This window comes from Oncorhynchus masou, chromosome 26 (assembly GCF_036934945.1).
Source record: "Oncorhynchus masou masou isolate Uvic2021 chromosome 26, UVic_Omas_1.1, whole genome shotgun sequence".
Lineage (NCBI taxonomy): Eukaryota > Metazoa > Chordata > Actinopteri > Salmoniformes > Salmonidae > Oncorhynchus > Oncorhynchus masou.
In genome coordinates, this window is record NC_088237.1 from 13,490,559 (window position 1) to 13,511,086 (window position 20,528).

General features: G+C 43.7%; 2 protein-coding genes across 2 annotated transcripts; one reads left to right on the forward strand and one right to left on the reverse strand.

Annotated features, from left to right (window-relative positions):
- Positions 1-3,530: 3,530 nt before the first annotated feature.
- On the reverse strand, positions 3,531-14,914 carry LOC135514831 (DENN domain-containing protein 11-like). Its single transcript, XM_064938476.1, has 11 exons — positions 14,883-14,914; positions 13,885-13,988; positions 13,357-13,781; positions 12,478-12,577; positions 11,892-12,050; positions 7,958-8,114; positions 7,683-7,821; positions 7,328-7,459; positions 6,941-7,091; positions 6,759-6,827; positions 3,531-6,577 (listed from the first exon to the last, which is right to left on the reverse strand). The coding sequence occupies exons 3-11, from the start codon at positions 13,745-13,747 to the stop codon at positions 6,382-6,384; spliced, it is 1,494 nt and encodes a 497-aa protein (XP_064794548.1). The 5' UTR covers positions 13,748-13,781; positions 13,885-13,988; positions 14,883-14,914; the 3' UTR covers positions 3,531-6,381.
- LOC135514834 (ADP-ribosylation factor-like protein 1) lies at positions 14,330-20,329 on the forward strand. The gene is made up of 6 exons (XM_064938481.1): positions 14,330-14,434; positions 17,384-17,521; positions 17,747-17,828; positions 18,056-18,167; positions 18,358-18,536; positions 19,660-20,329. Exons 1-6 carry the CDS (start codon positions 14,431-14,433, stop codon positions 19,688-19,690), a joined length of 546 nt encoding a protein of 181 aa, XP_064794553.1. The 5' UTR covers positions 14,330-14,430; the 3' UTR covers positions 19,691-20,329.
- The last annotated feature ends 199 nt before the right edge of the window (positions 20,330-20,528 follow it).

The window sequence follows — 20,528 nt, forward strand, 5'->3', positions numbered from 1 at the left end:
GTCGCCAATAGAAACGGGATGGCTGTCATTGACAGCGAGGCCTCTCGCTCAAACAGCCTCCGTGTTCAAACACAAGCTATCCCCCAGTCTCTGCACTTGTGTTCAGTGTTAAGGCCTTAATGAGATGCAGTGAGCTCCAAAATGTATTGGGATAGTGACATATTTGAAATGATACAATGACTGGGGTTAAAGTGCAGACTATCTGCTTTAATTTAAGGGTATTTTCATCCATATCGGGTGACCTGTTTATAAATTACAGCACATGTTGTACATAGTCCCCCCCATGTTAGGGGACCCATGTATTGGGACACATTCACTTATATGGATATTAAAGTAGTGCAAAGTATTTGCTCCCATATTCCTCGCATGCAATGGTTACATAAAGCTTGTGACTCTACAACCTTGTTGGATGCATTTGCTGTTTGTTTTTGTTGTGTTTCAGATTATTTTGTTCCAAAAGAAATGTATGGTAAATAATATATTATGTAATTTTGGAGTCACTTGTATTGTAAATCAGAATAGAATATGTTTCTAAACACTTCTACATTAATGTGGATGCTACCATGATTCTGGAACTTTCTACTACTTTAATACACATAAGATCATTTTTTCCCCAATACTTTTGGTCCCCTAAAATGGGGAGGACTATGTACAAAAGGTACTGCAATTTCTAAATGTTAGATGAAATACCCTCAAATTAAAGCTGGAAGTCTGCACATTAACCCCATAGTCATTGCATCATTTGAAATCCAAAGTGCTGGAATACAGAGCCAAAATAAACAAAAATGTCACTGTCCTAATACTTTTGGTGCTCTCTGTATACCGTAATGGGCTGGCAATGAGATGTATTTTGTGTAAAAAAAAATCGAGAGAAGCAATGAGTTCTGCCTTTCCCTATCTGAATAAGAAAATAAATTAACCTTATAATTTGTATTTGAAATTATTTACCTTTTTGAATAAATAAAGTTGAACTTGTTTAAAAGTGAAGCAAGGTGTTCATTTGAACTAGAAAATTAAAGTTGGAAACTTATCAGCTAAGTTTCTTATGTTAGCAGTATGTGTTATTAAAGAGATTCTCCTATACTTTTGTATACTTTTTTCCCAGTAGTTCTGAAAGTAGCACCCACAACCCAACAATGGTCCCTGAAAAGTGCGTACTACATGCAGATATGTGGACCACGTCATTGCTCTCTCGATTAATCCCGCCTGTGTAGGCGTGTTTTGCATCAGCTGGAAGTTGATTGCCTTCGATTTGGAACCAGGCTGCATCCTGGGTTTGAACCAGGTGCCCCTTTCAAAGCCCACTGCGATGTCTGCTCAAAACAAAATGACGTGTATGTATGTAATTACTAGGATTCTGTTTTCCCATGCAAAATGGATTGCTTTTGATAAAAAGGCTTTTATCTGTCTTCCCAATGAGACATTTTTTTTTAAAATTCTAACATTTTAGTTTATGAAAAAGAGAGATTTTTCTGGAAGATGCACCTTGCTGCCTTGTTGACAAAATGACAGAGCGGCGCAGATTACTGTTCCATTTGAGAAGGGTGCTCCTCTCTCCCCGCTTTCGCCCAATGATGTAAGGGGCCATAGACCGGTGCCCCGCCGGCTTATAATAATAGGCTGCAACCTTTCTCTGCTGTGGCCACTGAGCCGTTGGGTCCGCCCTGCAACAACATTGGATAACGCTGGGCAGGCCTCTTGCTTGCTCTTGCTCAGATACGAAAGGCTGAAACTCATTGGCTTGAACTCAAATTGCCAGGAGGCTGGCCCACGTGGAGGGAAATGTCGGGAAGTGGTGCAGCACAGCTTCAAGAAAAGTCGCTTTAAATCTAGGGATTTCGTAGCTAATTGATGTAAAAAAAAAAAGTAATTCTCATAGATTATGCATGTATGAACACATTCAGCCCAAAGTGGGAGGTTTAAAAAATAATTTCACCAAAGTACAGGAGCATGTCTTTAAGTAAATATATTCCTATGGAAAACCTTTAAGTCTACACATTTTATGGAGAAGGAGACCTTCCACTAAATACACTACATGACCAAAAGTATGTGGACACCTGCTTGTTGAACATCTCATTCCAAATCATGGGTGTTTTATATGGAGTTGGTCCCCCCTTTTGCTGCTATAACAGTCTCCACCTGGGAAGTACTTATTTCCATTCAGCTACACGAGCATTAGTTTGGTCGGACACTGACGTTGGGCGATAAGACCTGGCTCGCAGTCAGCGTTCCAATATATCCCAAAGGTGTTCAATGGGGTTGAGGTCAGGGCCCTGTGCAGGCCAGTCAAGTTCTTCCACATCGATCTCGACAAACCATTCCAGAATATACCTCGCTTTGTGCACAGGGGCATTGTCATGCTGAAAACAGGAAAGGGCCCTCCCCAAACTGTTGCTAGAAAGTTAGAAGCACAGAATCGTCTAGAATGTCATTGTATACGTTTTTTACTTCATCAGTATCCTCAACATTGTTTTTCTCCTGTTACATCACAAACATGTTACATTTCTCCTGCAGTGCCTAACTATGTTTTGTATGTGTGTAGATAAGTGGACAGAATGCAGTCTTCGCTAACGCGAGAACGTTGCTTTTCAGTCACGCTGAACTTCTGCGACACGGATTGAATAGAGCCCCAAAATATTTTGAAAATTTCTGACCATAATTGCAGCCATAAGTGCCATACTGAAAGCCAGTGAGGAGGAAGTGGAGGAGCTAAAGAGAGACAATGCAGTTTCAAATAATTTGGCCAACAACTGTTTCTCATGTGTTGATTAAAATTAAAAATATATTTTTTTTTGTCGGCAGTTTATTTTATGCCTATTTTTCATGTGTTTCCTTTCATATTATTTTAGCCCTGGAGGCCATTGTGACATCCAGTGAGTGGCAACACAGGTAATCAAACTTTGTAAAAAACAACAACATTGTACTTAAGGTAGGTTTAACAAATGTTAAGTTTACTAATGAGTCCTTTCCTGTAATCACAGCTTTGCAAGCCAGGTGGAGTGTCAGTGAGAGAGAGAGGAGCTGAAGAGAGAGAACGCAGGTATAACCAATACAGTTTACTAATGAGTCCTTTCCTGTAATCACAGCTTTGCAAGCCAGGCGGAGTGTCAGTGAGAGAGAGAGGAGCTGAAGAGAGAGAACGCAGGTATAACCAATACAGTTTACTAATGAGTCCTTTCCTGTAATCACAGCTTTGCAAGCCAGGTGGAGTGTCAGTGAGAGAGAGAGGAGCTGAAGAGAGAGAACGCAGGTATAACCAATACAGTTTACTAATGAGTCCTTTCCTGTAATCACAGCTTTGCAAGCCAGGTGGAGTGTCAGTGAGAGAGAGAGGAGCTGAAGAGAGAGAACGCAGGTATAACCAATACAGTTTACTAATGAGTCCTTTCCTGTAATCACAGCTTTGCAAGCCAGGCGGAGTGTCAGTGAGAGAGAGAGGAGCTGAAGAGAGAGAACGCAGGTATAACCAATACAGTTTACTAATGAGTCCTTTCCTGTAATCACAGCTTTGCAAGCCAGGTGGAGTGTCAGAGAGAGGAGCTGAAGAGAGAGAACGCAGGTATAACCAATACAGTTTACTAATGAGTCCTTTCCTGTAATCACAGCTTTGCAAGCCAGGTGGAGTGTCAGTGAGAGAGAGGGAGGAGCTGAAGAGAGAGAACGCAGGTATAACCAATACAGTTTACTAATGAGTCCTTTCCTGTAATCACAGCTTTGCAAGCCAGGTGGAGTGTCAGTGAGAGAGAGAGGAGCTGAAGAGAGAGAACGCAGGTATAACCAATACAGTTTACTAATGAGTCCTTTCCTGTAATCACAGCTTTGCAAGCCAGGTGGAGTGTCAGTGAGAGAGAGGGAGGAGCTGAAGAGAGAGAACGCAGGTATAACCAATACAGCACAGGAGTATTGTTTTCCAGTCAGAAGTGCTGCACTTGTTTGTAACCTGAGAAGGTGTTTATACCTGCTATTAACATGCGCCCTCATCTTGTCTTTTTACACTTTAGATCTGATCACATCACACTGCGTCATTTAGAACGTGGGCACAATCAGAATGTGGACAACATCAGGACAAAGACTGCATGTTAGAACCAGGTATTAACAGGGCTGATCCCTCCCTCCTCTGATGCAGGTATCTTCACAGCACCAGTGAGAGGAGTCTACTACATCAGATTCACTGCCATGGATTACCTCACATCACATTCATGTGTGTATATCTTTACCACAATGACAAGAGAGTTCTGTTAAATAACTAATATGGTACCCATGGAGATCTTCAGTACAGGTCTAATGCATTGACTCTAGAGCTGGACGAGGGGGATGTGGTCTACATGCGTCTCCCCTCAGGCAGGAGGCTCTTTGATAATTCTAATAACTACACCTTCAGTGGCTACCTGCTCTTCCCTATGTGACGGGAGCACCGTCAATTATGTAATGATTTCTGATGTGAACAGTTCGGATGAATCAATAAAGAGCATCATTTTTTTGTTAAGCCAGACAATTCTTTTGTTTACATTTTTATTTAAATGTATTTTGTAATTTAGCAGACACTCTTATTCAGAGCGATTTACAGGAGCAATTAGAGTTAAGTGCCTTGCTCAAGGGCATTGACAGATTTTTCACTTATTCGGTATTGGGCTTCAAACCAGCAACCATTCGGTTACTGGTCCAATACTCATAACCGCTAGGCTACCTGCCACCCTCAGTCATTCACAGTTTACCAACATTGACGTAAAGTGTCTCGGTCACAGGAGGTTGGTGGAACCTTAATTGGGGAGGATGGGCTTGTGGTAATGGCTGGAGCGGAATGAATGGAATGGTATCAAACACATAGTTTCCATGTGTTCGATACCATTCCCTTAACTTCAATACATCCATTATTATGAGCCGTCCTCCCCTCACCAGCCTCCACTGGTCCATTACTGTAGATATGCTTTTCTTTGTATATCTGAAAGTCACAATTGCAGAGGCGCAAACCCAAAACAATTTAAACCTCAACAGAAATGGAAACAGTAGTTTTTACCATTCCCTTCGTATGTTTGACATCGAGAGTTGCGGAAACACACACAAAAGCAGACATTTTTTGTTTTGAACCCACAACCTCTAAGCGTTGAGGTAGAGATAGAACCACTACACCACCATCACATTGTTTACACTTCTCTTTGTATGTTTGACAATTAAGTCGCGGAAATGTACACAAAAGCTAAGTAGACGAGGTTTGAAGCTAGAACCTCTTGGTCTCAAGGCAGTAATTGAACCATTGCACCACCACCTTCATTACATTTTATACCATACTCTTTGTATGTTTGACATCGAGTTGCTGAAAAGTACACGACAGTATAGGAAATTAGGTTTGAACTTACAACCTCTTGGTGTCAAGGATGGGATTTAACCATTGAGCCAGCAGCTCATTCACATTTTTCACTCTTTGTGTATTTGACATAGAGAACTGCGGAAACACACAAAAGCATACGTTTAGATTTGAGCCCAAAACCTCTTGGTCAAACAGCAGTGATTTAAAGGTACATTTTTAAAGTCATATAAAGTTGTTACATTTCTATGTTGGACATCATAAGAAAGTGTGCTGGTGAGTCCAGACCCCTCTTTCACCAGAAACCAAATGATTATAGATGGTGTTGATGGCCATTTCTATACAATGCTGACCACAGAGGTTCTGGGCTTAGCAGTGACTTAATGGGATCATTTTATAATAAAACACATTCTACAGATCCCTTTCTATTTACAGACAAAAAGCTTGGCGATTTCTTCTCTCAAAAACATAGACATCCTATTAAGAGAAGTGACACATCCTCCCTCGGTTTGAGGACATGACCACAGACTTTAGATTTAACTCCCCATTTGAAAACATAAGGAAACCTAAGCATGACTTCCTTGGTAAGTTCCTGCTCATAGGCACAGAATCTCCAGAGTTCCAGGATGTTTGTGGTTGGCTCCACTCCTCCAGAAAAAGAGGGTTGGGGATAGACGTGAATGACATTCCTCTGTACTGTACATTTTATTGGCGGGCAGGAAGGCGATGGTTAACAGTCCAGACTGAGCATCCATGAATGTCATAGGACAGTACCAAGAAGCAAACTCCATTAGTCTTTTCTTGTTCAGTGGCTCTCTCCATTCTCCCATATTCATAAAGCATCGGAGTAGGAATGCTGATCTAGGATCAGGTCCCCCCTGTCTTATTCAATGAGCTCTAAAAGGCTAAACGGATCTGAGATCAGCACTACTGAGACGCTTTATGAATACAGGCTCTGGTCTCAGCCTTGCCAAAGTATTCTGACCTCTCATAGTCCAGACTCCAGACTGTCTGTATTGAGTCTGTGTGTCTGAGTGTGTAGGACCCTGTATGTCAGTCAGTGTGCCGCCCAGGCCTCAGCTGCAGCAAGGGTGATCGGTGACCAGGAGGCTGTCATAGCCGTATGTCTCCAGCAGGTGGAGCAGGAAGAGCCTGTCTCCATGAGGGTCGAGCCCCATGGCCCTCACACTCTCCTGGGTTAGGATGGGCTCAGGGCTCCCTGCCACCTCACTGAGCGTCTGGAAGATACGGTTATTCTGCTCAAGGAAAAACCTACAACGGTAAGGAAAAAAATAAGAAATACTGTTTTCATAGACATTTGTATTTAGTTTATATGTAGAAATAAACTGCTTAAATGTAAAAAAAATAAAAAAAAAAATAATAATAATAATTCAAATTTGAAGGGTTCTTTATAACGCCAGTTGTAGACTGGGTCCTGGTGTAATACACTCACAGAATGAAGTGGTCCTCTTCACTGGACACACAGTCTCCATTCTCCTCCTGAGAATATAACAGCATCTGCCTGGAAACACAATGCTGTCATTATTATCATCACTTACATCCTCTGTATCGACTACAAGAAGATAACATGAACAACATTCTCCCCCTCGGGTTGTTTTGCAGACTGTAATGTACCTCTGTTCAGTGAGTCTGCGGTACTTCTCTCGGTCTGCAGTGTTGAGCCGCAGTAAAGGCTTCAGACTCTCTCTGGTCGTCCTCACATTCTGGTTATCCACATAGACATCATACAGGTCCCGCTTCTCCTCAAAGATCTTCTCTGTGGTGCCTACACACACAAGCCCCTCAGGTTTATTGTAATGAGGGTAAAAAGTCTCAAGTGTATTCCGCTCAGTCTCTCATAGATGTGAAAGAAATAGACTGGTTGTAGAAGTGATAACAAAACCCTACAATGCATCCACCATATTGCTTTCACCCATCTTCAGTTTTCAGATCAGTGTAGATGAATTAAAGGGGAAGTTTAAGACTATGAAAATGCCCTATTCCCTGACTCCAGACACTCACACGCTACGTAGGACAGTTCCGTATCCAGGGTATCGATGTCTGCCACGTTGACATAGAAGAAGGGGCGGAACTCTGGCACGGCCACGCCCACCCCTGGGATGGACACGTTGGCCAGGCAACAGCAGCAGTACACTAGGGAGGACAGGAAATAGAGATGAAGTTAATGAATATGTATATAAAAGTGTATGTTTAAAAGCACATAGGTGAGTAGCATTGTGTTCTTTTGAGCATGAAGAAAACAAACGCAAACAGTTACTGTGTATGTCTGTGTCTGTGCTTGCATCCGTGTCTGTGTCTGTGCTTGCATCCGTGTCAGTGTGTCTGTGCGCGTGCATGTGTTAGTGCCCCCCCTCACCTCTGTAACAGACCACGCCCACAGGTGGAGGAGAGAAGATGAGGATACGTCTCCTCAGCAGAGCTAACTTCCACAGGACCATGATCTGCTCCCCAAAGAACTGGATGAACTGAGACATGCAGCCAGCTGGGTGGGTGATCTGGAGGGAGGAGGAGAGCCACTGTCATCATCATCACCACCACCATCAATACTAGCGGCACAATGACACACACGCAGGACCCTACCACAAGAAAAAACATTTCATATTCCCGTAATAGTAAACCACAACCTCTCACCTTCATCTCAGGGTGCATACAGTGGTTGATTGCTGCTCCCCAGGCACTGCCAGGACATGCAGTAACCACACTCTCCCCATCGGGGGGCAGCACTGATCTCTTATCCTCAAAGAACGCCTCCAGGGGAGAGTACTGGCCAGGAGTTTTCAACTGGAGCCTGGATCAGACACACACACACATGTACGCACAAACACAAATTGAAAGTCATAGAGGCAATGTAAGCAGAATGCATGCAGGTATTCGAGCAAGGGCCTGAGATGGACAGGAAAAGACAGGCAGAACGAAAGAACGAGACTGGGATAGAGATTCACATTAGGGGGTTCTAATATCACCTCTGAAGGGTTAATCCCAAAATATGGTCCATTTTAACCAAAGATTGAATTAACCAGTGGTAACGTAAGATTTGGGCTAATTTATAGCTATCTAATGTAAAGCCATTGTGTATCTGTCAGGGAATGGGTCTGTTTAGGAGTCTGGAGGTAGATTACTGTAATAGAGTCTCTCCTTGTCACGCTATAATAACAGAGTAGGTAGAAGTTGCTCCTAAACACTGATACAGGAACAGTTGTTCCCATCCCCCCTAATGATAAATTAGGATTGGGAGTAGGGTTCTCAGCATTCAGCATTCTCTCTTCAACTCTACTAAGGGTTGACATCTAAATTTCAATCTGTGTGTATAACATTGACAACTGAAAATGAGTTATGCATGCAGAGTAGACCTCATGTCAGGATCCATCCTGGCCTATCAATGCAACAGTAGTGTCCTTGAAACAACAGATGAGCATGCTACTCACACTAAAAAGTGATGGGCTTGGCTTCCTGTCAAGGCAAGGGCTGATTTCAAGGGTTTACTGCTAACCTACAAAGCTTACTGGTGCTCTTCCATGCCGTCCCTTGGAGGGGTGCGTCACTTTGAGATATCAGGTGATATAAGAAGGGCTTTATAAATCAATGTGATTGATTGATGGGCTAAAACCAACCCAATTTGGGTTATTTAGTAACCCAGAGCTGGTTAAATAATGGACAGAACATATGTTGGGTTATTTTGACCCAGCCAATTGGGTTACATGTATAGCCCAACAAATTGGGATTACCCAAACATGGGTTAATTTAACCAGCAATTGGTTATTTTTACTCTCATGCTGGTTGACCTAGCAGGTGGGTATTTTCCGGAGGCTTGGTTTATTAGTGTGAGTAAATGTAATTCCTGTTCATCATGTTAAGTTTACATACTGCAAATGAAAATGTTGCTTTTTATTTGTATTTTTATTACACATCCTTCTATAATATTAAAGATGCACTACGTAGAAATCACTCTACCATTTCTTGGTTGATACAATTCTAATAGTTAGCCTAACTTCAGTTTATGTGACAAAACGACCAAGTATAGTGTAGAGAATCATTGTACCATGTAAACCAGGGTTTCCTAAAAATCAATCCTCGGTCAGGTCGCCCCAAAAGTTACATATTGCAGATTTAAGATGATTTATTACATATTATAATAAGGTATACCGCCTTATTGGATCCGAACAATGGGGTTTACATAGGCTTTAAGGGAACTTATATACAGTGCCTTGCGAAAGTATTCGGCCCTCTTGAACTTTGCGACCTTTTGCCACATTTAAGGCTTCAAACATAAAGATATAAAACTGTATTTTTTTGTGAAGAATCAACAACAAGTGGGACACAATCATGAAGTGGAACGACATTTATTGGATATTTCAAACTTTTTTAACAAATCAAAAACTGAAAAATTGGGCGTGCAAAATTATTCAGCCCCTTTACTTTCAGTGCAGCAAACTCTCTCCAGAAGTTCAGTGAGGATCTCTGAATGATCCAATGTTAACCTAAATGACTAATGATGATAAATACAATCCACCTCTGTGTAATCAAGTCTCCGTATAAATGCACCTGCACTGTGATAGTCTCAGAGGTCCGTTAAAAGCGCAGAGAGCATCATGAAGAACAAGGAACACACCAGGCAGGTCCGAGATACTGTTTTGAAGAAGTTTAAAGCCGGATTTGGATACGAAAAGATGTCCCAAGCTTTAAACATCCCAAGGAGCACTGTGCAAGCGATAATATTGAAATGGAAGGAGTATGAGACCACTGCAAATCTACCAAGACCTGGCCGTCCCTCTAAACTTTCAGCTCATACAAGGAGAAGACTGATCAGAGATGCAGCCAAGAGGCCCATGATCACGCTGGATGAACTGCAGAGATCTTCAGCTGAGGTGGGAGACTCTGTCCATAGGACAACAATCAGTCGTATATTGCACAAATCTGGCCTTTATGGAAGAGTGGCAAGAAGAAAGACATTTCTTAGAGATATCCATAAAAAGTGTTGTTTAAAGTTTGCCACAAGCCACCTGGGAGATACACCAAACATGTGGAAGAAGGTGCTCTGGTCAGATGAAACCAAAATTGAACTTTTTGGCAACAATGCAAAACGTTATGTTTGGCATAAAAGCAACACAGCTCATCACCCTGAACACACCATCTCCACTGTCAAACATGGTGGTGGCAGCATCATGGTTTGGGCCTGCTTTTCTTCAGCAGGGACAGGGAAGATGGTTAAAATTGATGGGAAGATGGATGGAGCCAAATACAGGACCATTCTGGAAGAAAACCTGATGGAGTCTGCAAAAGACCTGAGACTGGGACGGAGATTTGTCTTCCAACAAGACAATGATCCAAAACATAAAGCAAAATCTACAATGGAATGGTTAAAAAATAAACATATCCAGGTGTTAGAATGGCCAAGTCAATGTCCAGACCTGAATCCAATCGAGAATCTGTGGAAAGAACTGAAAACTGCTGTGCACAAATGCTCTCCATCCAACCTCACTGAGCTCGAGCTGTTTTGCAAGGAGGAATGGGAAAAAAATTCAGTCTCTCGATGTGCAAAACTGATAGAGACATACCCCAAGCGACTTACAGCTGTAATCGCAGCAAAAGGTGGCGCTACAAAGTATTAACTTAAGGGGGCTGAATAATTTTGCACGCCCAATTTTTCAGTTTTTGATTTGTTAAAAAGGTTTGAAATATCCAATAAATGTCGTTCCACTTCATGATTGTGTCCCACTTGTTGTTGATTCTTCACAAAAAAATACAGTTTAATATCTTTATGTTTGAAGCCTGAAATGTGGCAAAAGGTCGCAAAGTTCAAGGGGGCCGAATACTTTCGCAAGGCACTGTACTTCTGTAAGCAGCTACAAAAATGCAAATGTTTAACCATAACATGTGATAACTATGCAATAGAACAGATCAACAGGAATCACATTTACTCTCATGGGAGCCTAAAAAGAGGAAGCGTGAGGAAGAGAGAAAAAGAGAAAGTGCTGTTTTTTACTCGACAGTATGTTTGTGTACAAAATAGACTGAGTCTGAAATTGGCACCCTATTCCCTATTGGTACACTACTTTTTACCAGAGGTTGCCAGCACAACTTTTGACTCTGGTCACATGTAGTGCACTATATAGGGAATAGGGTGCCACTTTCAGACCGAGCCTGTCTTGTTGAGCAGGATATCTGACACCCCTTGACTCTCACACACCATGTTTAATGCATGAGATAATTATAAATACCCAGGGAGACGACTGTGACTTGAGGAGAAAGAAAGAGACACTGACATGAGAGAGGATACAGAGTGAGAGAAAGTGAGAGAGAGTGAAAGAGAGCATGGGGATATAGAGCACAAGAAACAGAAAAAGAGAGACCCAGAGGAAGATTGGGAGAGGGGGAGAGAGGGTAGAGGGTGGGTGAAAGAGAGTATAAGAAAGAGAGATCCAGTGATAGAAATAGAGAGTGACGGGGAAAGAGCGTGTGTGAAAAACAACGACCAAAAAAAGACAAAGAGCGAGACAAAGACAGAGAGCAAAAAACAGAGAGGATGGATATTATAGATAGATAACATAACTTAAACGGGTTCTACCTGACTTGGTGTTCCAGGAAGCTCATGTATCGGTACAGCAGGGTGTAAGAGGTTGACAGGATACCCACAGACTTCATTCTTGCCCCCCTCTCCACCACACTCTCTACCACCATGTTGGCAAAGCACGCCAGGCCAAAGTACCCGCCCTTACGGAAGTATCTGTGGGGGGCCAGTGAAAGAACCATGAGTCAAGCCAAGGGAACATACTGCCCTGACATTTGGCTGTTGTTTCTGCTGACCATCAGATATAAAGTTTTGCTGTCCTGCCAAGGAGGCACAGGGGGTGCATCTAAATGTTTAATCTAAAAGCTCCTCCTCGCCTTCACTTATGTGCTTTCATTCATCAGCTTTGCTATGAAAGAACACGGCAGAGGAGAACAGGACACCGGTAGCATTCCCTATGGTCATGGCTTTTCCTGTGATTTCAAATGAGTTTAAATGAAGAAGACGAGGACAGGCAGCCTATTAGACTAGGTGCATCCATACAACGTAAGGATGCCACTTTATACTATTGAGATGCACTCGGGTTAGGTTCAAAATAAAGGAATCCAGTTAATATGATTGAGATGCGGCCGGGTGTACTTGCATGAAGTCGCTGGAGACTCTGTGGGAGCCGCTGGCCATAGCCTTGAACTCTACTCCCTCCAGGTTCATGTCCCCTGGCAGACACCACTCTAACATGTTACCTAAACAGTAAACACAGACATAAAGGGGAGTGAAATTAGGCAATACTGTAGCTATGGTTACCACAACAACTGTCCTAAAATGGGGTGGAAATCTGTGCAAATCTGCATGTAGATCAACCAACCAACCATAGGCCTCAAACTATTTGGAATAAGCCGTCATTACCAAATGAAGTCAATGCCCTCGTTGATTAAAGTCATTCAATCTGCAGTGAAATCCACAGGCTGATTCCCTCTCTCTCCTACTCACTCATTAAGAATGTATAGTCCCAGACAGTCTCAAGAATACGTACATAACAACTCATTGGTTGTAAAGCCGGTGGTCAGACATTATCAATAGATGTGTATATCTAGTCTACTATGGCTTATCTCTCTCCGATATTCCGAGGTGAACGACAGGGGATGCCTTTAGGGTGTGGTCATAGAGAATTCACACATCCCCTGTGACTTTGGGGTTCCTGAGTAAGAATATAGAGGTCTTTGTGTTCAAGAGCATCCTCATGGCGTAGGCGAATACCACATTATAACCATTGCATCCCATGGTTGGGGTCATCAATTCTCTGGCCTAGTTCAAATGAATCCATTCCAAGCTCTTTGATGCAATTTCTGCAAACAATAACCAGTAGGCCTATAATGAACAATAAAAATCATTATTACATGCATGGATGCTATAGGCCTATAGATGTTACAAATTGATATACGAGTGTGACCATGCAGGTGTGACCATTCTCTAGGCAGCAGCACAGCATGAAAAAAGATCCGAGGTCCTCGACTCGACTCACCTGATCTTGTATCAAATGTCACCACAAACACGGCCACGATCGGATCCTTTTCCTCCCATTTCACCATGATATCGTGCGGCACCTCTCCTTGTCCTGGGGCCGGGGTATGGTCATCCTTGTCAAGACACTGAGCATCCCATTCCGCAGGGGTGGGGACCGTGCTCCTAGATGAGAGGGATGTGTCTATGCTAGAGACTGCTGATGTGAAAGACCCAGGACCCCCCGAACTGGTGCTCCACCCTATACCCGGCGCAGTGCATCCCAACGCCCGATTGTTGGCAGGGCTTGGTCCCTTGACGTCCTTCTCCTGTTCTGGTGTGGGAACAGGTTTCTCTGCGGGAGGAACCTCCTCCCAGTCCAGTAGCGGTGCCCGGTCGGACTTCTCCACCATTGCGGCTCAGCTGTCAGCGACCCCCGGCTTGACTCTGTGACGAAGGGATGCAGGAGAACAGAATCGTGTACAGACACGGAGCGGAGGCCATTCGTAATGCATTAGCTACGCGTTGGTTGAAATAAATCCATACTCACAATTGCAAATGTTAAATTGATTGATTCCGTTGAAACACAAGCTGTCTACTTTGTGTATGATAGCCTGCTCCTTTTGCATAGGGCCATCTAAAGATGCACATCCACTTAGGTATAAAAACAGTGTACATAAATTATTATTTCGTTCTTTTGGCGTGCGTTCAAGAATCCACAGTATTATACGTGCTATTTGGAGGTCTTTCTACAAGACAAAACGTTTTGTAACGTTGTCATCTTGAATACAGCTCATTGTAGGTCTCTAGTTCCTAATCAACACACATTCTATCTAGTATTTTTTATCAGAACTTGCAACTAAATACTAAGGGGACAATTTGCTATAAAACAAATAATATTTATAGTTTCATGCAATTGTGTTTGAACTATTTAACATTTCAAAATACATGTATGATGTTGAATGTACTGACAATTGAAACCGGATGTTCCATTAATGACGTGTTTCTGCGACACGTCACTGATTTCCATCAACTTGAGAAGCGGTGCCGTGTCGAGATCTACAACACTGTTGATCAAGGGTTTAGTGTCTTCAGAATGGGTACGTTTTTAAAATATATTTTTTTAATCTCTTTTGAAAACGATACTGGGAATGCGCGAGCTATTCTGCCAGCTCCCGCTACGAACCATGCAATTGGGTTATTTGCTAAGTAACATAAATAGGTAGCAAACAAACACGCAATAATTATTTTCGTCTCACGGACAGCTACTGTTATTAAGTTGATCAAACTATCAAATCCCCTTGAGTCTGAGTCAATTTTAATCACTAACTGGTCGTGATTCGTAAATACTGACAGTCGCTAGCTAGCTGTACTGCTAATTCCCTGTGTTAACACGCGGAGTACTTGTAGCCCAGCTAATTTAGAGTTCAATCTCAACCTGATTAGTTGACAAAGGTTAATCACTGGTTATCTATCGCTAGTTATGTATTCAGCTAGCTTTTTAAAGTTAAAATGCAGGAATGTGACATGTATGTATATCATAGTAACCTTGTGTAGCCTCCCTGTATGCTGACTTCACGTCTACCAATAGGTCTGGACCTTTATGGCAAGGACAGAACAGGATATAGCCAGCAAGACACTAGCTAGCCAATATAAACTCAGCAAAAAAAGAAACGTCCTCTCACTGTCAACTGCGTTTATTTTCAGCAAACTTAACGTGTACATATTTGTATGAACATAACAACATTCAACAACAGACATAAACTGAACAAGTTCCACATACATGTAACTAACCGAAATGGAATAATGTGTCCCTGAACAAAGGGGGGGGGGTCAAAATCAAAAGTAAGTCAGTATCTGGTGTGGCCACCAGCTGCATTAAGTACTGCAGTGCATCTCCTCCTCATGGATTGCACCAGATTTGCCAATTCATGCTGTGAGATGTTACCCCACTCTTCCACCAAGGCACCTGCAAGTTCCCTGACATTTCTGGGGGAAATGGCCTTAGTCCTCACCCTCCGGTCCAACAGGTCCCAGATGTGCTCAATGGGACTGAGATCCGGGCTCTTCGCTGGCCATGGCAGAACACTGACATTCCTGTCTTGCAGGAAATCACACACAGAACAAGCAGTATGGCTGGTGGCATTATCATACTGGAGGATCATGTCAGGATGAGCCTGCAGGAAGGGTACCACATGAGGGGGGGGATGTCTTCCCTGTAACGCACAGCGCTGAGATTTCCTTCAATGACAACAAGCTCAGTCCGATGATGCTGTGACACACCGCCCCAGACCGTGACGCACCCTCCACATTCAAATCGATCCCACTCCAGAGTACAGGCCTTGGTGTAACGCTCATTCCTTCAACGATAAACACAAATCCGACCGTCACCCCTGGTGAGACAAAACTGAGACTCGTCAGTGAAGAGCACTTTTTGCCTGGTCCAGCGACGGTGGGTTTGTGCCCATAGGCGACATTGTTACCGGTGATATCTGGTATGACCTGCCTTACAACAGGCCTACAAGCCCTCAGTACAGCCTCTCTCGGCCTATTGCGGACAGTCTGAGCACTGATGGAGGGATTGTGTGTTCCTGGCGTAACTCGGGCAGTTGTTGTTGCCATCCTGTACCTGTCCCGCAGGTGTTATGTTCGGATGTATCGATCCTGTGCAGGTGTTGTTACACGTGGTCTGCCACTGCGAGGACGATCAGCTGTCTGTCCCGTCTACCTGTAGCACTGTCTTGGGAGTCTCACAGTACGGACATTGCAATTTATTGCCCTGGCCACATCTGCAGACATCTCACATCTCATGCCGAAAGCACGTTCACGCAGATGAGCAGGGACCCTTGTCCATATTTCTTTGTGTTTTTCAGGTTCAGTAGAAAGGCCTCTTTAGTGTCCTAAGTTTTCATAACTGTGACCTTAATTGCCTACCGTCTGTAAGCTGTTAGTGTCCACAGGTGCATGTTCATTCATTGTTTATGGTTCATTGAACACGCATGGGAAACAGTGTTTAAACCCTTTACAATGAAGATCTGTTAATTGGATTTTTACGAATGAACTTATCTTTGAATGAAAGGATCCTGAAAAGGGGAGGTTTATTTGTTGAGTTATTAGCTAGTGTGCTTACTGGTTCAGGCCCTGGTTCAACTGTCCCCCCTCAATCACTACAGTAGTGTTCCAAACGTTAGCACTAATTTAGCTCTGGAAAACCATATTGTTCTGAGTGAATTTCTGGCAGACTAGACGCTGTGCCTGCGTATTGCTGCCTGTTGGAGTGCGGATTGCACATTTTTGTCCCAAAAAAAGGAGAAGGGGGAAATCCTACATTGCGCCAACATCTAACCTTGCACCTATACACTACAATGAGTAGGTGTGTCCTAAACTTTTACTGGTACTATGTGTCCTGCCACCTGTATCCCTTCTAGAAACTGGAGGAGCGCTTCTGTTCGGCGCAGTCCTATTGACAGCACTCTGGAAAATCCTTCTCTCCATAGGGTCTGTAGCAGTTCGCTTCACCCACGGCTAGCCGTGTGATCTACAATTCTGACAGTGTTAGAAACCTCAATTATCGCTAAACGGTTTTCTAAACATATGGCCCTTTCTTATCAGCGAGAACTAACCTTTCAAATAAGGATACACTTACCGAGTTGACGTACTACACTTCCACCCCAGTTACAATCAGGTGTTCGGAGTGCTTGATAGGTAATTACACAGGTGGTCTCAGTCTGTCTTCCGTAAACAAGCGCTGTAAATGTGGCGATATAGGTTTAGTGTTCCCACACGGCCATAAAGGTGTGTAGTAATTTAACCTTTTTTTTTGTGTTTTGAAAATGAAACCTCGCCGATATGAAAGATGCGTGACTTTCCAAAACCGTACCACATGCGATGCTTGTCTGTCAACACTTATATAGCAAGCGTCGAGGCTCTTAACAAAAGTCACCCTGGAAGAAGATGCCTTCATCAATTGGCGCTAAAGGTAGTTAACGCCTATGAATGGGCTATACTAGCACGGATTGTCTAACTCATCTCATGTCCATATGCTCTAGGTGGGTGGTTTTCCAGTCTCTTCTCTGGCCTGTTTGGTACCAAAGAGATGAGGATCCTGATCCTGGGGTTGGACGGCGCTGGTAAAACTACCATCCTGTACCGCCTGCAGGTCGGAGAGGTGGTCACCACCATTCCAAGTAATTCTCTTTTTTTCTTCTTCTAATTTCTTCCTACTTCGAAAGACTGTTCACACAAGATCTGTTGCCTAGTTCCAGGCGCATACATGGAAAATCCATTAGTCTGCTCCAAAATGAATTGAATGAGTCTTCCCACATGCCATAAATAGAGGGGTGGTTAAAGTGCATTCCTTTCTTTGCCATTTGTGCTCAAGGTTTTTAAATCTCTGCCATTGTGTCGTACAGCGATCGGCTTCAACGTGGAGACGGTGACGTACAAGAACCTGAAGTTCCAGGTGTGGGATCTTGGTGGACAGACGAGTATCAGGTAATTTCTATGAATATCACAGCAAGCGTTTCCTGTTTATGTATACACACACAGACATTGTTCACTGTGAAAGGTAGACGGACACTTCCTCAAGACAGCGCAACTTTCCATTCATTATTGTGCCATACCTCTTTACAATTTAGAGGGTTTGGCCTCCTTGCTTCTGCCCTTCGTTCTCCCTCTAACCTTTTGTCTCTCTCCTTCAAACACTTGTATCTCTCTCCCAGGCCATACTGGCGTTGTTACTACTCCAACACAGATGCTGTCATCTACGTGGTGGACAGCAGTGACAGAGACAGAATGGGCATCTCTAAGTCTGAGCTTGTCACCATGCTGGAGGTATAGGTCATGTGGATAGGCTTACATTCATTGCATTGATAAGAGTGCCGGTGTCAATTTGTGTATGAGGCAGGTATACTGACTGTTGGTTGAGGTGCTCTGGAGAGCAACTTTGGACAAATAGTAATGCTCAATGTATTTTCTCCATATGACTCTCTCTCTCACGTTGTGTGTGTGTTTGTCTCTTCAGGAAGAGGAGTTGAAGAAAGCCATCCTGGTGGTGTTTGCAAACAAGCAGGACATGGAACAGTCCATGACCCCGGCTGAGGTGGCCAACTCTCTGGGCCTCCCCGCCCTCAAAGACAGGAAGTGGCAGATCTTCAAGACCTCCGCCACCAAGGGCACAGGCCTGGACGAGGCCATGGAGTGGTGAGGGTTTGCTTGACATTATAGCCATGTAGCAGACGCTCTTTTCAACAGCGATTTACTACACCCGGATTTAACATCAGCGATTTGAGTTCTCCTGGTCTAGAACACGCTGTCATCTCCAGTTGGTTAACCAGAGTCCCACTCACTGTGGGTGAAATAATAACCACATAGCATATTAAGAGGTAGAGCAGAGGTTATTTTAGCACATGTAGAAGAGATGTGTCCTGTCCTTGTGTCCTCGTGGGGGTAGAAGCTGTTTAGAAGCCTCTTTAGAAGCCTCTTGGACCTAGACTTGATGCTCTGGTACCGCTTGCCGTGCAATAGCAGAGGAACAGTCTATGACAATTTTTTATTTTCTGACACCGCCTGGTATATAGGTCCTGCATGGCAGGAAGCTTGGCCCCAGTGATGTACTGGGCCGTACGCACTACTCTCTGTAGTGCCTTGCGGTCGGAGGCCGTGCAGTTGCCGTACCAGGCGATGGTGCAGCTGTAAAAACCTTTTGAGGATCTGAGGACCCATGCCAAATCTTTTCAGTCTCCTAAGGGGGAATAGGTTTTGTCGTGCCCTCTTCACGACTGTCTTGGTGTGCTTGGACCATATTAGTTTGTTGGTGATGTGGACACCAAGTATCTTGAAGCTCTCAACCTGCTCCACTAAAGCCCCGTCGATGAGAAGTGGGGCGTGCTCAGTCCTCCTTTTCCTGTAGTTCACGATCATCTCCTTTGTCTTGATCAGGTTGAGGGAGAGGTTGTTGTCCTTGCATCACATGGTCAGGTCTCTGACCTCCTCCCTATAGGCTGTCTTGTCGGTGATCAGGTCTACCACTGTTGTCATCAGCAAACTTAATGGTGTTGGAGTTGTGCCTGGCCTTTCAATCATGAGTGAACAGGGAGTACAGGAGGGGACTGAGCACGCACCCCTGAGGGGCCCCAGTGTTGAGGATCAGCATGGCAAGTGTTACCTACCCTTACCACCTGGGGGCGGCCCGTCAGGAAGTCCAGGATCCAGTTGCAGAGGGAGGTGTTTAGTCCCAGGGTCCTTAGCTTAGTGATGAGGAATCATGTCATCTGCATGTTGATGTACTATTACTCAACAATGTTTGCTCTCTCTCTCTCCATAGGCTGGTGGAAGCCCTGAAGAGCAGGCAGTAAAGACAGCCCACACCACTTGTTCTCTGTAAATACTCCTATACTCCTGATTGGACCGCTCAGGAGGACCAGTGACTGCACTCCTTCCAGGGGCACCTTCAGTACGCAAATGTTGTAAATAGAAATGTCATGAATAGAGCTGACGTGAATCCTTACTCTTCATGTGACAGGTTCTACACGATACATTTCTATATGAAGGTTCCAAAACATTGTGCCCTGCTGAACACAGCCCCGCCCTATCCCTGAAGCCTTCACCATGCCATGCCTTCCAGCCTGGGATAGAGAGGCTGCAATATAGTATATTACCTTGTCCCAAAACACTTATCACCCATAGCCCTGTGGTGTTTGCAGATCTGAAGAGGACCAAGTAATGTGGTGATGGCTCCACATTAGACCTCCAACTGGATGTACGGTACACAGATTATATAGTATCTTCTGCTATTTTTGGTGAACCCTTCCAGTTCCTTCTGACCTGTAAACACCGAGGGGCTGGCTCAGGGGAACTGACCGGCCCCTTCAAGGAAGAGGACCTGAGCAACGTTACTGCAGCTGGTGCTGTTTTTTATTGTATTACTCATTCAGATTTTTTGATTTTTTTCATTAAACTTCTGTTGGTTGTGTAAATAAAGTTTGAGGTTGTTAGTTTAGGTCTTTTCATTGGAATGCTCAAACTTTCATGTCAGTTGTTGGACACTAACTGCTTAATTTGTAGGCTACAACTTTTATTGCATATTTGAGCGTTGGTTGAGGTGCTCTGTGAAAATGACCCTCAGTAACACGGATTTCAGACTGAATATATACACCTTTGTGGTCAAATTATTTATCTCCCACCCAAGAAGCA